The sequence below is a fragment of the Lytechinus variegatus genome, chromosome 9, assembly GCF_018143015.1.
Source record: "Lytechinus variegatus isolate NC3 chromosome 9, Lvar_3.0, whole genome shotgun sequence".
NCBI classification, from domain to species: Eukaryota; Metazoa; Echinodermata; class Echinoidea; order Temnopleuroida; family Toxopneustidae; genus Lytechinus; species Lytechinus variegatus.
Genome location: NC_054748.1, coordinates 15,014,574 through 15,040,566, shown reverse-complemented (window position 1 = coordinate 15,040,566; position 25,993 = coordinate 15,014,574). Strand labels below are relative to the sequence as shown.

General features: G+C 37.7%; 1 protein-coding gene across 1 annotated transcript; it reads right to left on the bottom strand.

Annotated features, from left to right (window-relative positions):
• Positions 1 to 2,184: 2,184 nt before the first annotated feature.
• Positions 2,185 to 25,993, bottom strand: LOC121421155 (activating molecule in BECN1-regulated autophagy protein 1-like). Its single transcript, XM_041615815.1, has 13 exons — positions 25,760 to 25,993; positions 19,803 to 20,045; positions 18,724 to 18,896; positions 17,696 to 17,785; positions 16,986 to 17,108; positions 15,572 to 16,284; positions 14,998 to 15,325; positions 14,086 to 14,183; positions 12,487 to 12,597; positions 11,782 to 11,964; positions 5,513 to 5,607; positions 4,598 to 4,794; positions 2,185 to 3,829 (listed from the first exon to the last, which is right to left on the bottom strand). Exons 1-13 carry the CDS (start codon positions 25,889 to 25,891, stop codon positions 2,272 to 2,274), a joined length of 4,044 nt encoding a protein of 1,347 aa, XP_041471749.1. The 5' UTR covers positions 25,892 to 25,993; the 3' UTR covers positions 2,185 to 2,271.

Here is a 25,993-nt window from a genome sequence, read left to right as displayed (position 1 = left end):
AACACGTACCCCAAGTTGTTTTGTTTCCGGACAGGTTGTGTGTCCTGACGATCAATTTTAGAAAGGCATTTGGAAAAATTTACAAGCAAAGTTTCTTCAATTTTTAGTACAAAATGTTACGAAATATAAGAGAGAACAAAATAGAAGATGATAACAACTATTGAATTCATATTTTTAGTGTAATCCAAACACAAAAAAGAAGGCTTAAAATATAAAGTGACCGGACAGCTGACCCCCATCCCAATACTCCATTCCAATAATAATCCATTTTTCAATATAAATCTCAGAGATGATTTTTTTTTTAATTCACATGCATGCTCAAAAACTGATCTTGAGCATAATTTGGGGAGGCCCTCTATTGGTGGAAAGTAAAACATATAGCTAACTGGGCGTTGTGGCATGCGCCTGTAATCCAAGCTGTGGGGAAGTTACAGATTGATGCAGAGGTTCAAGGTTCGAGCCCTTGTCACGTCTTTCGGATGGTGACGTTAAAGGTCGGTCCCAGACGTAAATAATCATTTCTGATTGATACACGTCTGACAAAAGTCAAACACACACGCCCATAACTACTTTTTTGCCTCCAACGAAGATTCTGCTAGGATCGAAAGCTTAGGCCCCTTTTGACTCTCTAACTACTTTTTTTATTAGAAAAACAATCATTCAAAGAATTCAACTAGGTCTAGGGCCAGGCAATATGAAAAAACAATTGTCTGTAGGTCCCATAAACACTGGCTGTGCAAAAAGGTATTTATCCACTAGATCATAAGAAAATAAGCAAAAAATAAAATATCTAGACATTCACTTCTTATTCACCACATATATTTAACTGAGGACAACGATGTTATATCATAACCTTGTACATGAGGGAACATCAAGCTGTTTATTCAATGATGTGGGACAAGATCAACGATACATTTTGTAGATTTTGATGGGTATTATAAGCAGATTTTCATCACAAAACAATTTGTAATACATATGACCATAGTCATAAAGGATTTCTAAATACTAGTATCCCATCAGAAAAATGCCCATGAATTTATTAAATATCATCTAAAAAATTTTAATTTTCAAAGCATTGATAATTTGAAAGTAATTTTACAGAAGCTATTTGTTTAGCACTAGCCATACACATAGGTTCACTGAAAAAAAGTGCAGCTATCATAAATATGAAACAAATTCATGTATTTGAATTCATTTAAAAACATGTTGGCCATTCCTTGTATGATAAATCATTGTACAGGAAAAAAAAAATTGTAAACATGATCCATTAGATTTAGATGGAAAGCACTTGATTAAACTCACGAATAAAAAATGGCAAGATAAAAATACATGTACCAGGTCAAATTATTACAAAAGAAACATTATAATATTTCATTATAAATTTTGACAATTTAAATTGAAATTGAATTTTAAATTTACCTCAGAAAATAATTCATAAGGTTTGACATAATCTGTAGGCATACTGGCAAAACTAGCAGCTTTTGGGATTCCCGTTATCCAAGATGAAGAGACTGCAGTAAACCGTACCAAAGTTGCTATCAGCCAATCAGATTGATTGATTACAGTAGCTTTTTACTGTTATTGCGAATTTGTTATTATAACAAGTTTTATGAAACTGGCACCAGAACTATTGGACAATATTCAAACATAGTCTGACATGTTAACAAGATACTACTGGACCATACCACACACCACTACTCCATCATATGCTCATTTTGAGCATAAATTTATGTTCTACAAACATATAAGAATGTTAATGAATTATCAATTCCCCCTTCTACAAAATAAAAATTTCAATAACCTAGTGGGGGGGGGTTCACAAAGATTCAAGTGTGACTTAGATTCGCACATAAATGCCTAGTTGTGTGCGTTAGAAAAGGCATGACCACATTCGTCAGATCATGCCAAGGACGCACCCTACTGCATATTAATCAGGAAGATTGCGCGTTGCATATCATGTATGTGTCGGCATCTAAGTGCAACTCTAGGTCATACTTCAATCTTTGTAAAACACCCCTAGGTTACTTTTTTCTTTGATTTTCAATGGTGATTTTTTGGAAATAAAGATAAATGCATGTATTTTGGCCTTTAAATTTGCATTTTCTGTGAAATTCTTCCTGAATTCCTCGAAATATTTGTCCCAAAACCACCAACCTAATTTCAATGGTACGCAGATGTCAAAAGCAGCCCAACACCAACACCTAGATTTGAGATATAACTTCTAAAATTACCCCAGCAACAAATTATGACATTCATGAACAAAAAAACGTTCTAAGAACCTTGGGCTGTATTGCTCCCATCATCAATTTCCATTGTGGCCAGCCTCGATTGCCCTTCAGTGTCTGAAAATGCACCACTTCCTGCAAAAGAGTTTGGATCCGATTCTAGTTCCTGGTACTGTTCGTGCTCTTGTAAGGATTCATTCAAGGGGTCAGTGTTCAGGTTTGATGCTTGTACTGTAATATGACTGTCCATAACTACATGAAGGCCATCTGGGTTTGCCTGAGGTCTTGACCTTGAACTGACTTGATCGTCTGACGTTTGATCTTCCATTAAAAGATGGGAAGACCTTGACCTTGGTGTTTCTGATATAGTAGAACTTCCTTCGTCGACTTCGCCTGGAGAAAGACTGTCACTTGTGCTTGAATTTACAACATGAGTGGCAGGTAAGTCCAAACTTAGATGCTGTCTTCTGCTCTGAATAGGGCGCCCTCTGGAGTTCAAACTTTGACTTACACCTGTCAAGTTTCTCTGTTCCTCAGGATCGCTGCCATCTGATTCCTGGCTCATAGATTCAATGAATCTGACTGGAGGCCTGCTCAGGCTGCGATGTCCATACGAGATGGTAGATGATCGAGATGACGATGACAGGCCAGAGCTGCTCACATCTCCGCCTGGTCCAACAACATGAAATGCTGAACGTTCCCTTCCCATTGATGAGGAACGGATTCCATTTCCTGAAGAAGTACTGTCAGGTTGCTCAAAGCTATCTGGCGAGTCCAGCCGAAGCATCCGGCATGACTGACTTGATGCTGGGATATCCCTCTCAGTAGACGCACGCCGAGTGGGCACCACTAGTGGGGAGACAATTCTTGCTTCTGGATTAATCGAGCTAGGAAATTGGGTAGAGTTTGTCTCGGACGGTTGACGGCAAATAGCATTTGTTGATGCAAGTCTGCTTATGGTATCAGAACCTTGATGGCTAACTGATCCACTGTGCCTTTCTGCTAGGCACTCTTCTGTTCTTGAATTCTTAGTGTCACCATCCTGTCCTCTCATAAATTGGTTACCATGATTACCAACCTCTGTGCTTGCATCACAGCTTTCGCGACGTTCACTTCCACCAATTCCTGATGAACTCTCGCCACTATCATCGCTCTCTCCTGTCGCGTCATCCTGTAACACCTGCCGTTGATGCAACCCCGATGGCCCCTGCATATCCTCCACTGTGTCTTGGCCACTTCCTTCGCTGCTCCCTGCTGCCCTCTCCTCCACAAAGGTGCCGCTGCGAAGAGCCTCGTAGACATCGCTCCTCCGTTCAGCTATCCTCTCCCTGCCCGCCACGTGGCCCTCGTTCCCGAAATCAGTCTGGGTGGACATGTTCTGCACCATGCTGTTTCCTGTCTGGGTAGACTGAGACACCGATGCCTGGCGGGATGCTTCGCTTGATGGACTGCCGGTCTGAGAGTTGGACAGTCGGACAGCCATCATGCCAAGTTCTCGGTAGCTTCGACGACGTTCCACCATGTCCAACTGATTAGCCGTGGTATCACAAAGTTCTGATGTTGATGTGCCTTGACTAACCACAGGTTCATCTTCATTGTCCAGCCTGCAATAAACAACGAATCAAATTCAATGTAAAATCATGAGATACTGTATATCCAGGGCCCAATCTTACAAAGATTGACAATTGATTGGATCAATCATAACTCTACGGAAATCCATCTGTGTCATAATTATTTCTACAGAAAACTTGCAAATTGTCCTTTGTAAACAAAGGAGAACACACCAAATTGTCAAGAAATCAATGAATTTATGGATATACATTCATATCTAGAAATTTTTTTGAACAAACATGCATTTCATATGTTGACGTTGCTGGCTTCCCATAGTTGCTATTGATCAGATCAATCGCAACTCTTTGTAAGACAGGCCCCATGTAAAACACATTTTTATTCAATATACTTCACAACACATCTGCGTTAGGGTACTCTCTTTGATACAGAAATATAAAATAATAATATATATGCAATTCATAAGGTGCTATATCAATCTCTTTAGAGATGCTCAAGGCACACAAGTGAAAGGGGAGTAAAACAAAACAACAAAGGAAAAAATAAATATTCGACTCAATCACTGATAGAAAGGATAGTAGGTAACTCTATTGTTTAGGCTAAATGTTACGACAGACTGGCTATCACCGATCTCTCGTGGGAGGGAATTCCATACCGAGGGCTTTTGCATAAAAAAAGCCTTTTCCCCCAATTTCTTTTTCATTTTGCTGGGTTGGATTTGAACCCTTAACCCTTTGTTTATTAAAGATTGAAGGGACAGAACCACAATGCCTCAATGAAATATACATGAAAAGTTAGCTTACTTTGGAGTGCAGAAGCAAAGGTCCCCTCTGTTTGTCCCGTAGACCAGACCAGCTCCGGGTCTTGGGATCCATCGAGCAATGTTCACGCTAACAACCAATCTCTGCTGGGGGTCTAATGGATGAATTATACGATTGACGAACGTCATCGAGTCCTCACCTGCTTCTGGCTTTTGAAGCTGGTAGACATCGGCCATTAACTATGAACAAGAAAAGTTTGTTGAATAGGTAATTTCTTTAATATGGTGGTGGTGGTGGTAACATTTTTACATGATTGCTTTATTAACAGAGGGCGAGGGAACTGGTATTGGCTTTACAAATGGCACTAGCAAACCAATTGGGATTGAATCCTTGGTCACTGAAATCTGAAACCACCGCTTTACCAAATGAGTTATGAGTTTAATCAGTAAAAAGGAAAAATACTGATACACTTATGAATTGTGGCTAAAAACACTATTTGCATTCGATATGTACACAAATTCATGTTTTTGAGCAATTTTAGGTCTGCATACACTTACAAAATGTTGCATACTTTCGGAACCGCGTACCTGGGGGTCACAAAAGTTGCGCGAGACTTGAAAGTAAAAAGTCAGCAAGTGACGCAGTCAAAAAACTTCCCGGTGGATTTATCCCCCCCCCCCGTCTTATTAGGGTTAAAGATCAAAGTTCCGAAGAGTAATATTAGGCATTTGTTTAGCACCATCTATATAGAAATAATCTATCGGAGAGTGGGGATATCTCCATTTTTGTATTATTATTTTTGTTCTGATGTACTTACTGTTCTGATGTATTCATTTGCAATACACTATGTACACTTATGTTAATGTATCTGTTGTCAGCAAAGCACTTGTTATGTTTTGTTTTTATGAATATATGACAAATAAATTGACTGGAATGAATTGGATTACGGAACCTTACCCCATGAAACATCTGCCACTGGAGCCTTCTTGCAGCCAGACCGACAAGAATGTAGTTTCCAGAGGGAGATAGACTTACAGTGATGGCATTGGGTCCTGAAATCAGCATAAAAAAAATGTTTAAAAAATTAATATAACATGTGGAAATTAATTATGCATTATACCAGAGGGACATATAGACTTACAGTGATGGCATTGGGTCCTGAAATCAGCATAAGAAAATAATGTTTAACTAGAATTTAATTCGTCATGCGGACGAATTAGGTGGTCTGTCTTTATTATTGCCATCATGATCACTATTACCATGTTCATGCAGATCAATATGATCTTCATGATGACAATGGAATGCTCATTATGGATGGAATACTTGTGAAAGACGGGAGATGATAAAGCACTGTGAAAAGGGTCTCTTTGATGTATGACAATTCAATTTCAATTCAATTCATTTATTTTCTCTTTCAATCTTTTTACATTTACAATGATAGTTCAATAGACATATTTACAAAATATAATACATAAATCATTTCTATAATACAATAATGCTATGAAATCGAAAGAGAAGGAGACCAACTAAAAAGCAGAGCTTGTAGGGTGAAGGCCCCCTTTCATAAGTACATTTTATGAATAAAAATATGATAAAATAAAGAAATAAACAATACATAATACAATGAATAAAAAATAAACAAAAATAAAAATAAATAAAAATAAAAATTAATGAATCAGTATACACTGTATACAGAAATCATAAAACGATTAAACATATATACAAAGAGAAATTAACAAACACATTTACATATTAAGTTCTGAGTTACATAACTTTGTGGAAAAAAAAACGATAATCTAATATGAATCCAGAAGATATTTTTTCAGTTTTCCTTTGAAATTTTGTATTGAATTACATTGTATAATATCCTTTGAAAAAGAATTCCATAATTTTGGACCAGTAAAAACAAATGTCTTCTGTGCAAACGATGTTCTATTCAGAGGTAAATGAAAGGAACTCGCCTGGCGAGTAAAGTGCTTATGAATTGTATTATTTTTTACAAACATATTATTAAAAGGTAACGGTAATTGTTTATTAATAAACTTGTACATTAACTGTCCGAGTTGAAAAGAATATAAATCTTTAACCTTCAAGACTTTATTTTTCAAAAACATTATATTTGTATGTGCCCTGAATTCTGCATGACTAATAATACGAATCGCTCTTTTTTGTAATATAAAAAGTCTATTAATTTGAGAATTCGCTGCGTTACCCCATGCAACAACTCCGTAATTCAGATAAGGTAAAATTAACGTTGAATATAATGATAACAAAATATAATGGGGTAAGAAGTGACTTAATTTTCTAATGACACCAATATTGCGAGCAATGATTTTACAAATATTATCAATATGTGTTTTCCAAGAAAGTTTATCGTCAATGAACAGTCCCAAAAATTTAGTAGATCGCACTCTTTGAATAACAGTATCATTTAAAATTACATCTTTTGGTACAGTCGTAATCTTGTTGCTAAATAGCATGTAGCTAGTTTTTGCTAGGTTAAGAGAGAGTTTGTTAGCTGTTATCCATTTAGAAACATTTTTTAGTTCGTCATTGAATATTTGCGTTAATTGATCTGGGTCGGGGTGTGACAGAAATATATTAGAGTCATCAGCGAAAAGTATAAATTGAAGCAATCTTGATGACATATCAATATCATTTATATAAGTAATGAACAAAAGTGGGCCAAGAATGCTGCCCTGTGGAACTCCACAAAGAACAGGTTTACGTTCAGAAATATTACCATCAAGTGAAACGAACTGTGAACGCCCGGTTAGATAACTCTTGAACCACTTTAGTGGTTCCCCTCTAATTCCATAATGAGAAAGTTTATAAAGGAGAATATTATGATCAACTGTATCGAATGCTTTAGAAAAATCTAAGAACATACCAATCGTATTCGAAGACTTGTCATAAGCTTTGGCAACTGTTTGAACTAAAGAAAGTATTGCATGGGAAGTGCTACATGTGATATGAAAAAAGTAATTATAATCTCTTTTATCTTGCTAAATTTTAACTTTTGTACCTTTAAATTATCATAAAGGATCATGTACGAGGTGGTAAAAAGAAAAAAAAAATGGGAAAAAAAATCATCTTGTTTACCCCAGGACTCGAACCTCCGCCCTCGAGGAAGCAAGTCAAATGCGTTATCAATTGAGCCACATTTTTCCCCATAGAGGTAAGCAATTTTGAGAATTACAATTCCAATTTTGCAAGTGAAAAACGGGCATGATCCCGGCATCTGATAAAAAAATGGAGGGAACACTCCCGAAAGCTTAGGATCTCAGCTACATCATACTAAAAGCTCAGGGAAAAGTGACACTAAAAAATGGAGATATGGCTCACGAAATAGAGGAATGTCGAATCCAGTTTTGAGAAAAAGTCATGTCCCATAGAGATTACACGCAAAATGAGGAAAAATGACAAGCCTCTTTTCATCGCTGTTTTACGCCATGATGCGTTTCTCAAAATGAAAATTGATGTTTACTGAGGAGAAAGAGTACATTCTAAACTACAACATATCCAAATCTGGGCGAAAAACAATCGATATTCGAGAAGTTACAACCAAATTTGCATAAATTTGATGACGTCATTTTTGAAAAAATGAAATTTTTAGTTTAGGCGCCATTTTGATGACGTCATGATCAAATTGAGGGACATTGGTGACATGAAATCAAATCTACAACTAATACTCTATCGATATATGAAAAAAAAATTGGGGGTCAATGGACTATTTAAAGAGCTACAGTGAATTTGCAATAGGCATGTTTTTGCCCATATATAGCCTATAGTGAGAGCTCGCGCGCACACGTGCTGCAAACTTTAACGGGTGTTAATTTCGTTACTATTGGTCACAGAGAGCTAAATTGGGTATCAAATTGCTCAGAATTTCATTAGCAATGGAATGATATTAAAAAAAACGGTGTTTCTGCGTTGCGTTTAGGCGTTACGCATGGTAACGCGCGCGCGCAAATTTTTGAAATGCTTAAAATGACCTAAAACGTATCCAAAATTTTTTATAGGCCATTTGGACGATTTTTTTACCTTTGACGCGCGCGTCATGACCTTTACATGACCTTTGATGACCTTGACAGTTGACCCTTGACCTGAAGTTAATGTCATGTGAATATTGTTAATTTCTGATAATTGATAATGAAGATATGATCAAATGAAGAATTTTACAAAATGGCGCGTAGATGACGTCATCATGACCAGATGACCTTGAAAAGCTTAGTATGCCGTCTCTATGATAGATTCTATGTATGACGAAAAAATCAGCAAAATTGATTCAGCCATTTCCGAGAAAAGTTGGCGACAAACATAGGTGCCAAGAATAAAGAAATAAAGAAAGAAAGAAATAAAGAAAATTCTGGCGAAAACAATAGGTGATCTGTCATAGACAGACCACCTAAAAACACAAATTTATCACATGTGGATGGTAGTTAACTGTACATGTATATACCAGAGGGACATATAGACTTACAGTGATAGCACTGGGTCCTCAAATCAGTATGAAAAAATGTTTAAAAACACAAATTTATCACATGTGGATGGTAGTTAACTGTACATGCATTATACCAGAGGGATAGAGACTTTATAAAGTGATAGCACTGGCATGGGTCCTCAAATCAGTATGAAAACAAAATCATCATGAAAATAAAAATGTTCAAAGTTTGATATTGTAATGTCCTCCATGGATGTTTCATTCTTAATTCACTGTTTCTCAAATATTTTTGAAATAACATTGTCAGTGCACAGCAAAAATCATCAAGATTCATGATGAGTATTAAAGCACTTTACGACAAATTGCTGTAAAGGTATAATTTTCCTTTCTCTTTCAAATCAATGTGACACCCTCTTTTTGAATTATATAACTAAAATAGTGAAGTCCAACACAGTGTAGGCTAATCCATGTATCATAATAATAAAAATAATATGTCCATTTATATAGTGCAGCTTCTATGTGCATATACTCAACTGCGCTTTGATACTTGGTATCATATTAGTACCCCAGCTGTAGCTGAGCCGCCATACTAAAAGGCGCTAAAGCGTTCAAGGAATAAATCCTACCGGGTACCCATTTACCTAGTGCTGCAAGTCAGGCGGCATGTTCGGGTTCGGTTCGGGGTTCGGCAATAAATGCCATATTAAATTTAATATATAAAAAATAAGGATCGCCGACCCACAAACTAATAATCTCTAGGAAGATCTGTCATATATTTATAATAAATTTTGTTTCTAAAAAGAATAGTTATGAAAATTGTTGAACTTTCTTTTGTTTTAATCTTTAAACAAAAAATAACAGTCATTTCTACTTTCATTTTTAAAATGAAAATAAAAAAAATCAAAAGAAAAAATATTGATAACGAGAGAATCAGGACAGAAACAGAATTACAAAGATCAGAATATTTTTTTTCATGATTATTTCATGTAGCTATGATCATGATCGATTACGATGTCATTGCCAACGCAGCTTCTCAAATTGGAAAGTGTTGATCGGGAATGTCGAAACAGTAGACAAACAACCTCCACTCAACTGTTATTATACCGGTAAAATTCACATTCCAAAGAATATGAGTGTTTTAGAAAGTCCCTATTTTCTGAAAAGTGGTAAAATCTGGTCAATGAATTACTTTAAAAAGATAAAAATATCAGTCCATTCTTGGTCCAGAAAGATCGACGCTACGTGACTTCAAACATATTTCCAACACGAAAATGAGTACATGGGACTGTACTGTGTATTTTAGTGTTGTGAAATCACTCGGCGTTGATCGTCAGAACTAAGACGGAACTGATAATCTATCATTTCATTTTCAGTAATTGACCAGATTAAACCACTTTTAAGAAAATATTGACAATGGAAAAACGTTTCAAGTTCGGAATACGAATTTTACCTGTATAATAGCAACCGAGAGCAGGTTGTTTGGACTTCCTGTTTCAACTTTCCTTACCAACCATTTCCGGAACATCGATCAGGGAACATGCGTTGATTTGGTTTGATTTTTATCTTTTCTGTTTTTTCACCCTCATTCCTTCATGTCTTATTTATTTATCTTTTATATTAATATGGAAATTTCAGAAGGTGGAATATATATACTTTTTACCATTACTTTGTCAGTCACAAGGAATTAATTTATGTCTTGTCTTTTTCTTTTTTGAATACATAAAAATTAAATGTACGTCTGATTACAGCAATACGCAATTTAACTACCCTTTTTAACTGAGTTAAGCTAAAAATGTCCCCACATTTTATAAGGAAAAAAATATATTCATGTTTATAAAAAAAAATTGAAAATTTAATCAAACACGAGACCGAAATTGTCATAATAATAATAATCCGCTTTTATATAGCGCTTAATCCATCGGAACGACGTTTCTAAGCACTTTACTGATATATTATTACCCCGGTCATCGGATTCAATCAGTCATTCCCGCACACAATGTGTGCACATCCTCCACTCCCTACTTTGTCATTTACGAGGAATGAATTCTTTTTCTTTATTAAATACAAAATGATTAGGTCCGATTACGATCACGATTTATTACGGCAATACGTAATTACACCACACTTTTATACCGAGTTTAGCTTCAAAATGTCCCCTCATTTTATCAAGAAAAAATATATTTATAATAAAATATTCTTAAGTTGATAACAGTTCAATCAAAGACGAGATGGGAGGAATCATAGTGGATTTTAAAAATATACTGAGTGGAATTCTTTGTGCACAATCACTAACCAATATTTTTCTTTTAATTTTATACTTAAATCTATGTAGTCATCGCACTTAAGCATTGCATTGAACGTCCGGTTCGGAAGTGCCAAGTTCAGCGAAATTCCGTTCGGTTCGGCGGTTCGGCTGTAGCACTACATTTACCTCACCTGGATCGAGTGCAGCACAATGTGGATAAATTTCTAGCCAAAGGAAATTACGCCATGGCTGGGATTCGAACCCATATGCCTCTGTTTGAAAGTCCGGAGACTAATCCACTGGGCCACAATGCCCCACACTAAATCGATGGAAGGTCTTACTAAAAGTCTTATAAAGAGGACTTCTCCAAAATTATGTCTTTCTAGTAAGCACCCCTATGTCTCTATTCTGTTATCCAGTGATTTATTTTTCCCTTTCTTTTTTCTTTTTGATCCAGTGTGGTCCCATGTAAAGCAGTCTCTACAGTGTAGTTCAACATACTGTAATCCGTGTGTCTAAACGGATGGAAGATCTTACCAAAACTCTTAGTAAAGAGCACTTCTCCAAGGTTGTGTCTTTCGAGTGAACAAACCGCCAGGACGCCGTGATCCGGAAACCCCATGTGGCTCGGGATAAATGCAGCCAGACGGCGATCGCTTGAGATATCAACGCTGGCATCGTTATGGATCTTACACTCTGCGACGATCACATTACTTTGTGCTATAAAAAGAATGCAAATTAGGAAAGAATGTAATGAACAGTTTCCTCCATTTCATATACAATTATACTCGTATACCATTCCAAAAATATCATCCAACTTTTATGAGTCAAAATAGCATGAAAGACACAACTATTTCTTAATGCCTCATCAAGTCAATATTATATGATGTTTATTATTTATTATCTAATTTTCATTAAAAAGTTTTACTGTTTTTTTTTCACTATTCCCTACAAAACCAGACCTTACAGTGTAATTTGTTTAATAAAGTCTGTACTACTATATTAGTCGGCAATTCCATAAATACAGACATACATTTTACGAGCTCTGGAGACGTTACGAGCTCAAACAATGTACAGGTACCTCTATGAGAAGAAAAAATTCACACAACTTTGGGGCAACACCCTTCCTGTGACCTTGGTATTTGTTATCAGATTTATATTACGTTTTCAGCATTCTGCTCGTAAGATTTTACACCATTTACTTATTAGTCTCAGCACACAGTACCCCTTTAAATAACTTACCATCTGTGATATCTGGTAGGTAATAATCCGACATATCCCACCATTGAAGCCTGTGGGTGCGGTTACTGATGTTATTTGCAACAGCCATTTGACCTCGCCCTGCCAGTGCATCTGGATGAGTGAGAGAAAAGAGAGCAGCTTTAGAAAGTCCCACAGTTTCAAAGAAGTTTGAAAGTTAAACATAAATGCTAGTTATAGTAATAATCTAAGTCACTTCAATCAGAATCCAATATGAAAGTGACCAGCCAAGTGTTTGTATGTATAAAGGCCAGCGCACACCTTATGACCCGACTGGTCTACGACTGGCTTGCGACTGAGTGAGGGCTCTTGTTAGCTTGAGAGTCGCAGACAAGTCAGAGACAAGATGCAAGGAAAATCGTAAGGATTTGACATGTTGAATACTTATGACTGGATCACAAGCTCAATTCAACTTCCATCCAATCAGACAGCAGAGTTGCACGACGCGTATATGGTACACAACGCGGATACGCAGTAGTAAGCGCCATTTTCTCAGTTGCTAAGGCAAAAAGCATAAAGCGCATGCGTGAGTCGCAGACAGCATGGTAGTCAGATCGCAAGGTGTGCTTATGACTATTCATGCGATTCATCTCTACTCACTCAGTCGCAGACCAGTCGGGTTGTAAGGTGTGCGGCGGCCTTAATGAGTCAAGAATTTGTGCTAAATGATTCTGTTGGAAACTGGGTAATTGCTTCAAAATGAATGGAATTAGTGTGGGATTCGAGCCATATTTCAGGTCTATTTTTCCAAGCAATAATAACACACTGTCTCACATGTGCTGATTTATGTTGGTGATCTTAATTTCAACAGTTTTCAGCTCAGATTTCATGTTTTCAGAGATTGATTTGCGAACCAGATGTAAATCTACCGAGATATAATGGCAGTACACCTCAAATCTAAAGACTTTCTCTTGAAATCATTGTTTCCTGCAACTACAGGGCCCTGTCTTACAAAGAGTTACGATTGATCCATCCAATCGTAACTCTATGGAAATCCATCAGTGTCATAATTTTTTTTCTACAGGAAATTTGCAAAATTTCTTTGTAAACAAAGGAGAACACACCAAATTGTCAAGAAATCAGTGAATTAATGGATATACATTCATATCTAAAGAAAAATTTGAACAAACATGCATTATATACATGTATCTTGACTTTGCTGGCTTTCCATAGAACTTGCGATTGAGTGGTTCAATTACAACTCTTTGTAAGACGGGCCCCAGCTTAAAAAGTAATTCCATGTTATTTTCACCAAATTTATCTGGGCTAAATAAAAACAAAAATAAAACAGGATCAAGTGCTTATTAGTGTTCTTCTAAACTCCAATCTCTATTCTGACTTGGGTTCAGAAGTGAACCCCTTTTATATTGGTATTGTCAAGACTCTATAACCAAACAGGTGTTGGATAACCTTGGATGCTTGACCAAAACAATCTGTATGTCATAACTTGGTAAATTGGTAAACACATGATTTCCTGTTATACTTCCTGTAGAAGTATTGATTAAGTATTGATTGTTTCTTGATATATTATTGAATATGTGAAATATGTCATATCATCACATAACAATACATTAGACTTACTTGCAATGGCTCTGTTGATAGCATAATGTACCGATGGTGATGGAGGCTGTGTGTTATCAAACAAGCTTGTACTATAATGACTGTGTAGCACCCGTCTCCTGCAAAAGACAAAGGCGAACAAATATTTCATCAAATCCTCTTTTGATTATCAACTATGTGGCTTTATATGTATCTATAAGAAATAGAGCAAGTGTGCAACAATAAGACACAGACTTCCCAGTATTTCAAGAAATCAAAGTTCCCTGGTATTTATTTGATTTTTTCCTGATAAAGTCACAAACGTCCATGATAATTACTTCAACTCATTTTGAATTTTAAATGTGTGGCATTACTCCGGCTTGGATCTTTAGGCCCATATTCTGAAGTCAGGTTTAACTTAGACCATGGTCTAACCCTGTGCTAAAATTATGGCAAGCTGAAAGTGTCAAAATGTTTATTAAGTTGTATGTTTCTTATGTTTACTGTGCTCTTTCCTGATTTATCGATGGTGAAGACAGTTATCTATTTATACTTCCTAGATAATTATGAATGATTTGAGAGCCAAGTGAGCTGAAATATGGTATCTCTACTGTAAGTGATTTATGTAACAATTTGCTATCCATACTTAAACCAGAACTTTATACCTGAGGTTAAGTTAAACCCGACTTCAGAATACGGGCCTCAGTGTAATGCACTACAGATATCTGTACTGCAGTCAAATAGGCTATACCAAAAAAAAATCATACTCAGTTATCCAATGAATTTTGCTTTGTCAGGTAAAAATATCTAACAGAGTCTGGCTACTTTTGATTTTTGAGCTTATCAAAATTCCCTGACTTTTCCTCAATTTGAAACATTTTTTTGTTTAAGTTTGAATTAAACCTGACTTCAAAATAAACAGGACACTGCATATTAAAGTGAAACCGAACTGACCTGAGAGCCGTGCGATGGAATCCAAACCTAGACGGTCTTCTTCTTCTCATTCCCTCACCCGACTGGCCTTCATCATCCCCCTGTCTACCCAACGACTGCTCCCCAACAACACTGGGGTTATACCGCCGGCCTGCGATGTTCATCTGCCCCTGGAGGGAACGTCGGCTCAGCTGTGGCATGGCCCTCCGTCGTCTCGATGATCCTTCCGGCAACGGTGACCCTTCCCCCTCCTCCCTCGATGAAGATTGCAGCTCCCCGGATAAGCCCTGCCCGAATCTGCGACCTGCAGCACTCAAATTACCTGGCAGGGAGCGCCGAGAAAGTTGAGCTGCGACGGAAGTTTGAGCGAAGATTAAAGATGTCAGAGACACGATGAACTCATTTTCATTACGAACTTACAAAGCTAAATCATACTTGGAACCACAATTATACTTTTCTATTTCTAGCTTTAAAGACAGATACAATTTAGAAATGAAACTGGTAAATCTTGGAAATATTCCTGTGTTAATCATGCCTTAATAAGGTACTTGTACATGTATACTCTTCTAAGGATTTTTAATATTGGAATAGATACCTTGATATCTTGCTACACTTCTTCCTCTAACAGACATGGCATGACTAAGGGCAGTAGGGAAGTGTGACCCGCTGGATTCTGCATTCGGCTGTGTGCGTGGTCTTCGGGAAGGAATCCTGGCAACATAGGCGGTCTCTGCTCTTGGCTGGATTGACGACGGACCAGCTCTTGTGTCCGTGACCACCGCAACCTGGACATTCTCCCCTTCAACCTCCACCATGACCGGTTCCGCCTCCCTGGACTCTTCCATAGACACGGGAGGGGTGTCTGAATCATCGGAGGGGATGACGATCTCCTGAGGCTGTTCGTTGACAGGGCTGGTGCTATCCGCTTCGACGGGTGCCGGGCGTGGCAGGGCAAACTCGTTAGTGAGATTCTGAGACAACTGAGAGAGGCTGTTGGTCGGAGGATTAGAAGCAAAGTTGGCAAGGTTTGACAGCGACTCCACAGAATGCCTTGTCCTCTGTTCTTGCATCGTGCCTGTAAATCTCCTCTCTCGTGAGGTAGAAGCCTCGTGCGCCGGGAGGCTGGTACGGGTTAAATACCCAAGAGGTTGCGCAAAGCTACTTGGGTAGTTTGGGGGATCGCCAGGAACAAACCCCCTCTGGTGGCGGCTTCGTAATGCGTTCAATGTCACGGAAGCCGCATACTCCCTCGCTTGTTCTAATGTGTCCATGGACTCTGGAGACATTGGACGATTCATAGAAGACTCTCTGAGGGGATAAAATTAAGAAAAAGTTATCAGTATTAAACACTCATTTAGCTCTGCAGAATTTTTAATGAATTTTCATTCATGCACTCAGAAGCAGATAATATTACATAGATGTTTTACCCCTGCACTGCTTTCATTGCATATCCAGAATATTGCACTAAATAGCAAGCAATATTAAATAAATACTTCAGCCTTACCCTTTCGTAGCAATAAGCATATCAGAAATATCTCACTTGATATCAGTCAATATTACATGAATATCTTATGCTCAAGTGCTCTTCTTTCATGGCATATCAGAAATATTTCACACAAGAGCAGTCAACATTGCATAACACCCTTGCCTTTCTTTCATGGTATATCAGAACTATTGCACTCAAGATCAGTCAATATTACATCAATATTTTACCCTTGCACTTCTTTCATGGTATATCAGAAATATTTACACCCAAAAGCAGTTCAATCTGCATAACTCTTTTACCCTTGCATTTCTTCCATGGTATATCAGAAATATTGCTTTCTTGAGCAACGAATACTACAGTACATGAATATTTCACCCTTCATTTCTTTCACGGTATATCAGAAATTATGCACCCAAAAGCAGGCAGTATTACACTAATATTTCACCCTTGCATTTCTTTCATGGTATATCCTTAGCATTGCACTCAAAAGCAGTCAATATAAAAATACATGTAAACATTTTACCCTTGCTGTCCCTGTAGTATATCAGGGGGTATAGCTGGTTCTGGTATTGAGGGGGCAGGGTATGTATCAGGTTCCAGAGGCTCCGGGTCACTCTCCTCTGACCCTTGGTTGGAGTCTTGAGCACTGAGAAAAAAATAAGAAAAGGGGCTGCAGTGAAAAGTAATGGTAATGGTTGGCTTCAACTCATACAGTGCAAATGGCAGCCGCACACCTGAAAATTGAATATTACTTACGCCTCAGTTACATATGCTCTATGCTCTATGTAGCTAGTACAAAAATGTAAAAATTGCTCTTTTCGAATAACCTAATGGCGGCCGTAGAGTAAATGTGACTGAGGTATAACATTATGTCAATTTGTTTCAGTGATAGATTAATGCACCATCACAGCTGTGATTATACATGTAGCTGCAATGATCACATTTATCATATCCCAGGTTTCCTCCATAAAAAAAAAGCATTGATATGTACATCATTGGTGAAATGCAAATGAGAAAGCTGATGATGTCACAAACTATGCATGTATTTTTTGTGTTTTATTATTTGAATTTAAATAGGCCATTTTGTAAAGATTGGTTTCCTCAAATGGAACATGATAGGTCATTATTTCTTAATATTGACTGTGATAAGGAGCTTCTTTATTCTAATTTCATTTGGAAAAATTTGATAAAAGATTAGTAAATGTGAACGAAGGAATATTCTTGACGACTTACTTCTCATCACTATTGCTCGCATCTTGTTCAGGTAGCAAATTGGCAATGCCAGTCAACAGAAAGTGGCCTAGTGAGTCAAACTTCACCAATCTGCAAATTGCAAAATAAAATGAAATATAAATATCAATTAACAAGGATTTTATGCAGTTTTTCTGCTAATCTCCAAGTAAATTGGGAAAATACACAGATTTGCAGGATTGCATATATTCATTTTGGAATGGCTACTCTGATTTGAAGAAATAATGTATGTCAACAAATTACAACTTTACAGTTTACAGAATATGCAGAAAATCAGATATTAGGATTAGAACTATAGGAGGTAAATCCAAAGCTGTATACCTGAAGGCCTAAAAGTCAAGTCCACCCCAGACAAATATTGATTTGAATCAATATAGAAAAATCTAACAAGCATAATACTGATAATTTCATCAAAATCGGATGTAAAATATTTTCCTCAAAACAATTATATGCACAACTCAGTGAAATGCAAATGAAAGAGTCGATGATGTCCATCACTCACTGTTTTTTTTATGTGTTTTATTGAATCAATATAATAAAAAAAATGTATATGTCAATGATTTTAACAATAATAGTAATGTTTTTGTTTTTTGTTTGAATTATACAATATTCAAATTTGACAGAATTGACAATAACGTAAAACTTGACTGAACCACATAATGGTAAACAATGTTAATTCCACATGTTCAGGGAGGAATAAAACTCAATTTCACATGACAAGGGGGAGAAAATAAAAATATTTAATATTTCATATAGTAGGTTCCAAAAGAAATAGTGAGTGGGTGATGTCATCAGTCTCCTCATTAGCATACCGACCAGGATGTGCATATAACTGTTTTGAGAAATTAAGAAAAACTTTTAAATGCCATAACTTTCTTATTTCACATCCGATTTAGACAAAAATTTTATTCAAATCAACATTTTTCTGGGGTGGACTTGACCTTTAAAACATTACCAGGGGCAAAGTCACGCCAAGCCCCATGTTATTGTACCCCCTGCACACCACTTACCTGACAGTTTCAAAGGTACTGTTGGTCTGAACGCTGGTGAAGGGGGACGGCTCGTTCCAGTCCCAGAGAAAGATCTGGTTGCCCGTGGCGATCGCGAGGAGTCTATCCCGAGGGTGAAACGAGAGGGATGTGATGGTGGTTCGGTTCGGAGAGCACCATTTCTCGCTGCTACCCTGTAATTCAAGAGAGAAGAATGGCATTGTGATTTGCTTCAACTAAATGTGGAATTCAAATCCAACATGTATACATCCATGTTGGCAGATTTGGGGCCCATTGCAGAAAGAAAATGCAACTAAAAAAAAAAGGCGCAGATCTAATGCAGACATTTCATTGGTTGAAAGTAAAGTCGTGCTTGATTTTTGAAGTTGCATTCGATCGCAACTCTTTCTGCAACCTGCTGCTAGTGTGACATCATTTGAAATTGATCTTCCATAGTCTACATGTAGAAAGGAGGGAATAATCAAACTTGTCTTGGTTACTGTTTTTGTTTACAATACTTTCAAAAGCAATATGGACAATAGCCACTTCATGAATGAAGAGATGTGAAATGCAAATTTCAAGCAACTTTTCGAGAGGTATTTTTTCCTCCATGTCTAATCAAACGTATGCCACAAAAGGAATAGGCCCCAAAAATAGTGTTACAAGAAAATACAGTGAAAATCATTAAATCAAAGCAAAATCCAATACGCACAACATAACTGTGCATGGTTGAAAATCTGCCAATCAAACATTTCACATGTAACATTGTTTAGCAAGCTTTATTAGCATAGAAACTCAATTTTCTCTTAGATTTTCACTACTTATAATTTAATATACATGCTTTTGTACATGTCTACAAAGAACACTATAATTAGAGCACTAAAGGACACGAGACTGGCATTTCAGAAAGTGGAGAACTAGCAGGGATGTCGTCAAGGCCAGTATTTCTGGGTCAAGAGGCTGCAGGAGAAAACCTTCTCCCATAGACTTTGTACATGTGGCTTGAAACAAGGCCAAGATCATCATTTGGTCTCAAGGCCAGGCTTGCCTACATCCCTGAAAACTGGGGTCTGTAATGGATGAAATCCATGGGTATTTACCTGGAGATCCCAGACACGGACCTCACCACCCAGACAACCGGAAGCCAAGATCTCCTTCGAAGAGGGATGAAACATGATGGTCCATGGGGTCCGAGGGTGGCCCACTAGGGTTTGTATACACTCCTGGGTCTTGACCGTCCAGATATAGATATGATGGTTGCCATGGGTCGAAGCCATGAGGGCGCTGTCATGGCTGAAGCTGACCAAGAAGGTGGAGCGGACATTGCTTTGAAGCATCAAAGGCTGCATAGGAAGAACACATAAAAGAACACAATACAGTGCATCCTACGAAAAAGAAAAAAAATCAACATAGCAAAACCACTTGAACGGTCTTTATTTATCATAAAATCAAGCTTTTCTTCTTCATTTTGATTCAAAATACATGTATGGTATGAATGATTCAATTCATGCATAGATCATTTAGAAAAAGGAAACCAGGGGGGTGTTTCATGAAAGGACTTGTCGGACGTTTTATCCGACAAGTCCCATTTCATCCGACAGTTACCGTGGTAACAGTGCCTCACAGCCAATCAGGGGAGCGTTTCATCAATATTTTCATCCGACAAGTTGTCAGCTCTGACATCTTTTCTTGATTCTGATTGGCTGAGAGGCACTGTTCCTATGGTAACTGTCGGATAAAATGGGACTTGTCGGATAAAACGTCCGACAAGTCCTTTCATGAAACGCTCCCCAGAGTAAGAGAAAGATGTCAGATCTGACATCTTGTCGGACAAGAATGTTGATGAAACACTCTCCAGGACTCCAAGTTAAACTACATTGTAGTTCTAGATCTTTTTGTACTTTTTGAAAATGAAATGGAAGGTATTGCCAATAATGGTTCAACAACCTTTCGATCAACCAACCTGGGTATCATATTATATTCATCATCTTTTTCGAATTCTATATACTAGCATCAAAATTGTTATGAGATAGATAACTCTCAGTTTAGGGTCTACCGTAATGACAAGCAGGCCGTGGGGTTTTTTATTTGCAAAAAAATAATGATTCTTATTTCTTCTGATTTTCTCGAGATTTTTGGCACACATACTCTTCAAAATTAAGGAACAATATCAACTGAAAATTCATGGAGTTTTAAAGGAGAAATCCATGTTAAATCATTAGTTTCATTTTTAGACATATAAATGCCCCATTACCCTGGGGGGGGGGGTCAAATGTGTTGCTGTACTCATGAGTGACCAAATTATCTCCAAACACTCCCTAAACAAGATTTACTCTTTGTGAAAAATAACCCCCAGAAACAAGTTTTTCGCAGGCTTCATTTACACGTTTTGAATTATGACACCTCAACAAGTTTGATCTAGGCCCCTGTGCAGTAAAGTTTTACCCTTTTTACACAGGATTTTCTTAGCCCCGGACTATCGCTAACCCCGTACTATCCTTAACCCTGTACTATTTTTTTTCCTTTTCACACATGCCAAATTGTTATTGCTAACCCCGGATAAGGAATGCTTTCTTTTCACACACGAAACTTGCTAACCCAGGATTAGTGGTTTTTGTTGATCATTCGTAATACAAGTACTTCACTCGTACCCGTTTTAGACAGGCTAAAATTTCCTTAACCCCGTACTATAGGTAGCCCCACCTATAGTTTTTTCGTTTTACACTAGCGATCTTAACCCCGTACTATCGCTCTTAGCACCGCAATTGCTGGGATAACCCTGCTTTTTTGCAGGGCCAAATAATCCCGTACTAAAGGTGGGGTTAGCCCACTTTGCAAAAATGCTGTGTAAAAAGAAAGTGGGCTAAGCTTAACCCCGTACTATAGGTGGGGCTAAATGGCAATTTAGCCCCACCTATAGTACGGGGTTAAGGAAATTTTAGCGTGTGTAAAAAGGGTGTTTAAGTACCACAAAGGTCGGAATAACGTTACAAAAGGGGTAGCCATACTTTTGCGCAAATTTCTAAAAATCATCATGAAGCTGAATTTCAATCAAAAATTTCTTGCATTTCACACAAAATTAATCAAAATCTTAAGTGCCAGATGGAAGGCAAGATTCCAAAGTCAAATTCGCTTGACGGAATTATAAAGTAAGTAAAGGGCTTTTCTGGTAATGCAATCTCATAATTCCATGGCTATCGACTAGTTCGTGCTTGGCTGTAAAAATCCTTAGAAACGAAATCAAGCAGACATGTAAAATAATTATATCAGATTATATCAGCTTAAACACCATTCTTAAATTTGATGCAATGTAAGGTAACAAAATTTGCCAATGTTTTGCCAATATTTTCACAAATTGAGACCTTACCTTCAAGAGTAATTTTGGGTCGCTTCTTCTGTTGGTGATATCAGTTTTTCAAGATATTAATTAGATATTGAGATATTCGACTGTGTGCAAAATTAGGTTACGCACAAATTAAGGTCACACCACAAAACACTGTAATAAGTGTCATCCCAAATTCATCACATAGCCTAATGTTGATTAATTCAAAAGCCCTGGGCCCGGGAAAATAAAAAAGCTTGGGGAAAACATTTTGGGGAAAAAAATATATTTAACAGGCAGTACCCTAAATACGTTTTGCCTAGACCAAAAGCTTCAGTCTCTGGTTTGGCTCCACTCAAAAAAATACAGAGATCGAAGTTCTAACTCCATCTGTACAGGGACTCAATGGCCATGTTTATAGATATATTGAGTTTGGATAAATCAAGGAGTGGGAGCTGCGCGACAGTAGGCCCGTTTCGGGTACACACGTACACTCACGGTCAAGTCAGTGCACGTGTACTAAATTCCATCACCATGTACACGGTAGCATCTGAATAAAGCTTGTGTGGGACTGTAAAGTCAGTGAACAAGTTCACAGCCTCACATTAATTCTTAGTTCTCAGACACTGCACATGTTTTAATAACTATTATGTCAATATATATCAATTAACCTAGTGTGAGTTTACTTCCAAAATCGCTGATTTATTCCACATTTCATCTGGAGACTCAAGTTTATGTACCACGAAATGGGTATGCTCCACCTCCGGTCTCAAAAGCGTTGCTCGATCACTTTTAGTGCCAATTTGAGAATAAACAATTGTGACAGCGATCATTGCTCCATTTACGTATCTATCCGCCCATACCCTTTTGCTACAAGCCTACAAACACACACTCAAATTGGCAATAAAATAATGAAAATCAATCGATAACTTCAGTTACACTTAATTCTGCAGCGATCTGTGCATGCGTGTACGGTAGGGGAGACCGGGGTTAATTGGAACATGGGGTAAGTTGAAACATTGTAATTTTCTTTAACGCCTGTAAAATAAATTTATGCAATACTGCCCTCAATTTATTGCAATAATAATTCAACACTGCTTTATTAAAAGTAATAAATTGAGGGCAGTATTGCATAAATTTATTTCACAGGCTTTTAAGAAAATTACAATGTTTCAACTTACCCCATTTTCCAACTAACCCCGGTCTCCCCTACAGTATGCAAAATGCGCATCCAACGAATGTCGTCGCTAGCTAGGGCCCTGCACTGATTTACTTGCATTCTTCATTAATTGAATGCGCTGCTAAGCTGAGTAAACTTTTTAATTGTACCAATTTTTGTGGATTGATAAGGTACTTCCAACTTCTCAGGTAAGCTTTAAAACTGTGACTTAAGCTATATCAGCGATTCCAAGTTAAAAAAATGTAATGCGTGAGATTTTCATGACTCGACGTCTCTGTGCGCGCACGGCCAGTACTTACACTCGTATGTTGCGAAAAGGTGCGCGCGCAACGCGCATGAGATATGGGCTTCAAAACCATGCGATGCACGCACGCTATTCATCGTATCACGTACTAGCTGTGCGCTGACTGCACTTTTGATTCGTCTCGCGTACCGGGCTAGACGCGAAGGCGGTCGGTCAGTCGTATAATCTGGCGAAATAATGCTACTTTTTCTCTTTTTTTTCTGTCGGGTCCCGATGCGTGAGAAAAATGGGTGCCATGCATGAGATCGTGAGACGGACCCTGAATGCGTGAGTCGCACGCACAATGCATGAGACTTGGTAGCTCTGCTATATAGACCCTATTTATGTTACATTGTCATGTTGATGCGAGTACCTGAATATTCACATGTCGGAAAAACTGAAAACATACCTTAACTCGCTGTGTTTACAACCTGTACGAGACCGAAAAACATGCCGTGTACACTACATGTAGGCCCTAGTGTACACGTGCATCAAAAATGGACTTTCAAACCGGGCCTATGCAACAGACGAAGTGAGTCATTTTTTTCTGTTTAAGTTTATTTAGGCCTAGGCCTATCCGTTTTGGTGCAATTCAGGCCAAAACAGAACAATAATCTTGATTTGGTCCAGTTCTTTTTACATATTTTTATGAAATAAAGACAAAAATCGATGAGCCCTGTCAGGGGGATTTTGCATTGTTAATACCCCCTAATAATAGCAACTGCATGATCACGAGCCGTCTTGACTCTTGGTACGCGAGGAGAAATGAAAAAAAATTTAATGTTAAAAAACCCCTCGAACATGTCGAAACAGACGGCTGCCAGCTGTCTAAGTTTGACCTCACAGAAGTCTTTCTTTCATTTTCAAAACCACCCTTTTTCTTAAATTAGTGTGTTTGATAGGCCACCCCTTATTCCTTGAAACAACGTTTAGGCCTATAAAAAATTCACTCATGGTTTCAAATCGTCTCGTGTGTGAAGGATTCATATGCACCTGGTGCACGCGAATCTTTCACACCCTTTTTACTAAAATAACTATGACTTTACATCGTAGCTAAGCATTATATTTATTCTATGACACTTACCGAACCATATGGATCGTTTGTTGAATTCTGTTTGGTGTTGTTTTTAATAAAATAAGAGCATTTTTCGTGATCTTCACGTCGATGCCTCTTGATCAGCGTTGATATCAACTTTTGCCTAAAGAGGGCGCGCGATATTATTTCAAAGTCGGTAGGCACTTAAGAACCAAGTTTGAAAGGATACTCGTAAAATTATGTCACTCTCGCCGATGAATATTCATTAGATCGTGGTCGTGCGTGTTCAATACACACTGAGTGCATGCATGCAGAGAGTTTTTATTGAACACGCACGACCACGATCTAATGATTATTCATCGCGAGAGTGACGTAATTTTACGAGTGTCCTTTCAAACTTGGTTCTTAAGTGCCTACCGTACCTTTGTTTACGGTGTTGCAAGCTAGCTGCATTCTAGGCGATCAGCATTATTTTCTTGCTCGTTCAATCCACTTTCATCATCATCTTGTCAAAAGATGGCGTACTTTACCAATAAGTATATACATGAGATGCAACCTGTTGATTTTTGGTACAATTTCGTATTAATGCGCTGACGACTTGAATTGAGAATGTTCGATACGAAAAATTGCTTTTCGATTGTTGTTTGCGTACTTTCCACCGCAGTATTAAGGACGGATCGAACGGAGTATCCTGGTTGAGACTTGGAGGTAAGCGATAAAAACACTTTTATAAATAATTTCCAATTCATTAAAAAAAAAAGTTAAATCATAAAAACAAATTTCCATTAGTGGAGAAATACTCAAATGTTTGGCGTTTTTCATTCCCTCACATTCGTGTGATGAATGAAAACGTCAAAGTCCACTATGAAACCACATGCGTTGTGCGAGGTTAGTATTACTAACCTCGCATGTTGTGTGAGTGTAAAAAATTATATGTGCTCGCGTGGCCCGCGTCCAAAACTGAATGAAATGGAAAAAAAGAGTCGAGTGCTTTTTCTTTTTTATGCATTTTTGGTTACGCAGGAGTACAGCAATATATTCATATTATTTTACTGGTCCCCGGGCCCCATTCAGTCTGTTAGTCATTAGTATTACTAGTATAACGTCGCGTTTTCGTCACTGGATCATTTGGGCGACGTTTTCGTCGCTGGATCAATAACGTTACTTTATTTAGCCTAGGCCTACATAAAAACAAGCACTCGGGACCAAAGAATTACAAACGCTCGTCTTACTTACCACAATTTTAGAAGAATACTTGGCACTAATAAAATCTGCATAATTTCTAAGGATATCATTACTTCCAGGCTTCCTTTTAATCCCAATTTCCCGATCTCTTACGCCTCGCAATAATTTTTTCGGGAGTTTCATGTTGTCCCTCTTATGATATTAGGCGGAGACGCAAGCGGCAGCTTCAACCGTGGCAAAACAGTCACACGAAATCGCAAATTTTTGATCGATTTGTATCGTGTG

Bases quoted from the DNA above. Each gene is read 5' to 3' on its own strand.
- LOC121421155 (XM_041615815.1), bottom strand. From the start codon at position 25,891: ATGAAACTCCCGAAAAAATTATTGCGAGGCGTAAGAGATCGGGAAATT. The intron at 15,326-15,571 runs GTATCTATTCCA...CTTCCGTCGCAG, and splicing joins AAGTGTAGCAAGATATCAAG to CTCAACTTTCTCGGCGCTCC. The intron at 5,608-11,781 runs GTAAGATCTTCC...TGCTGATTTCAG, and splicing joins GCTCTTTACTAAGAGTTTTG to GACCCAATGCCATCACTGTA.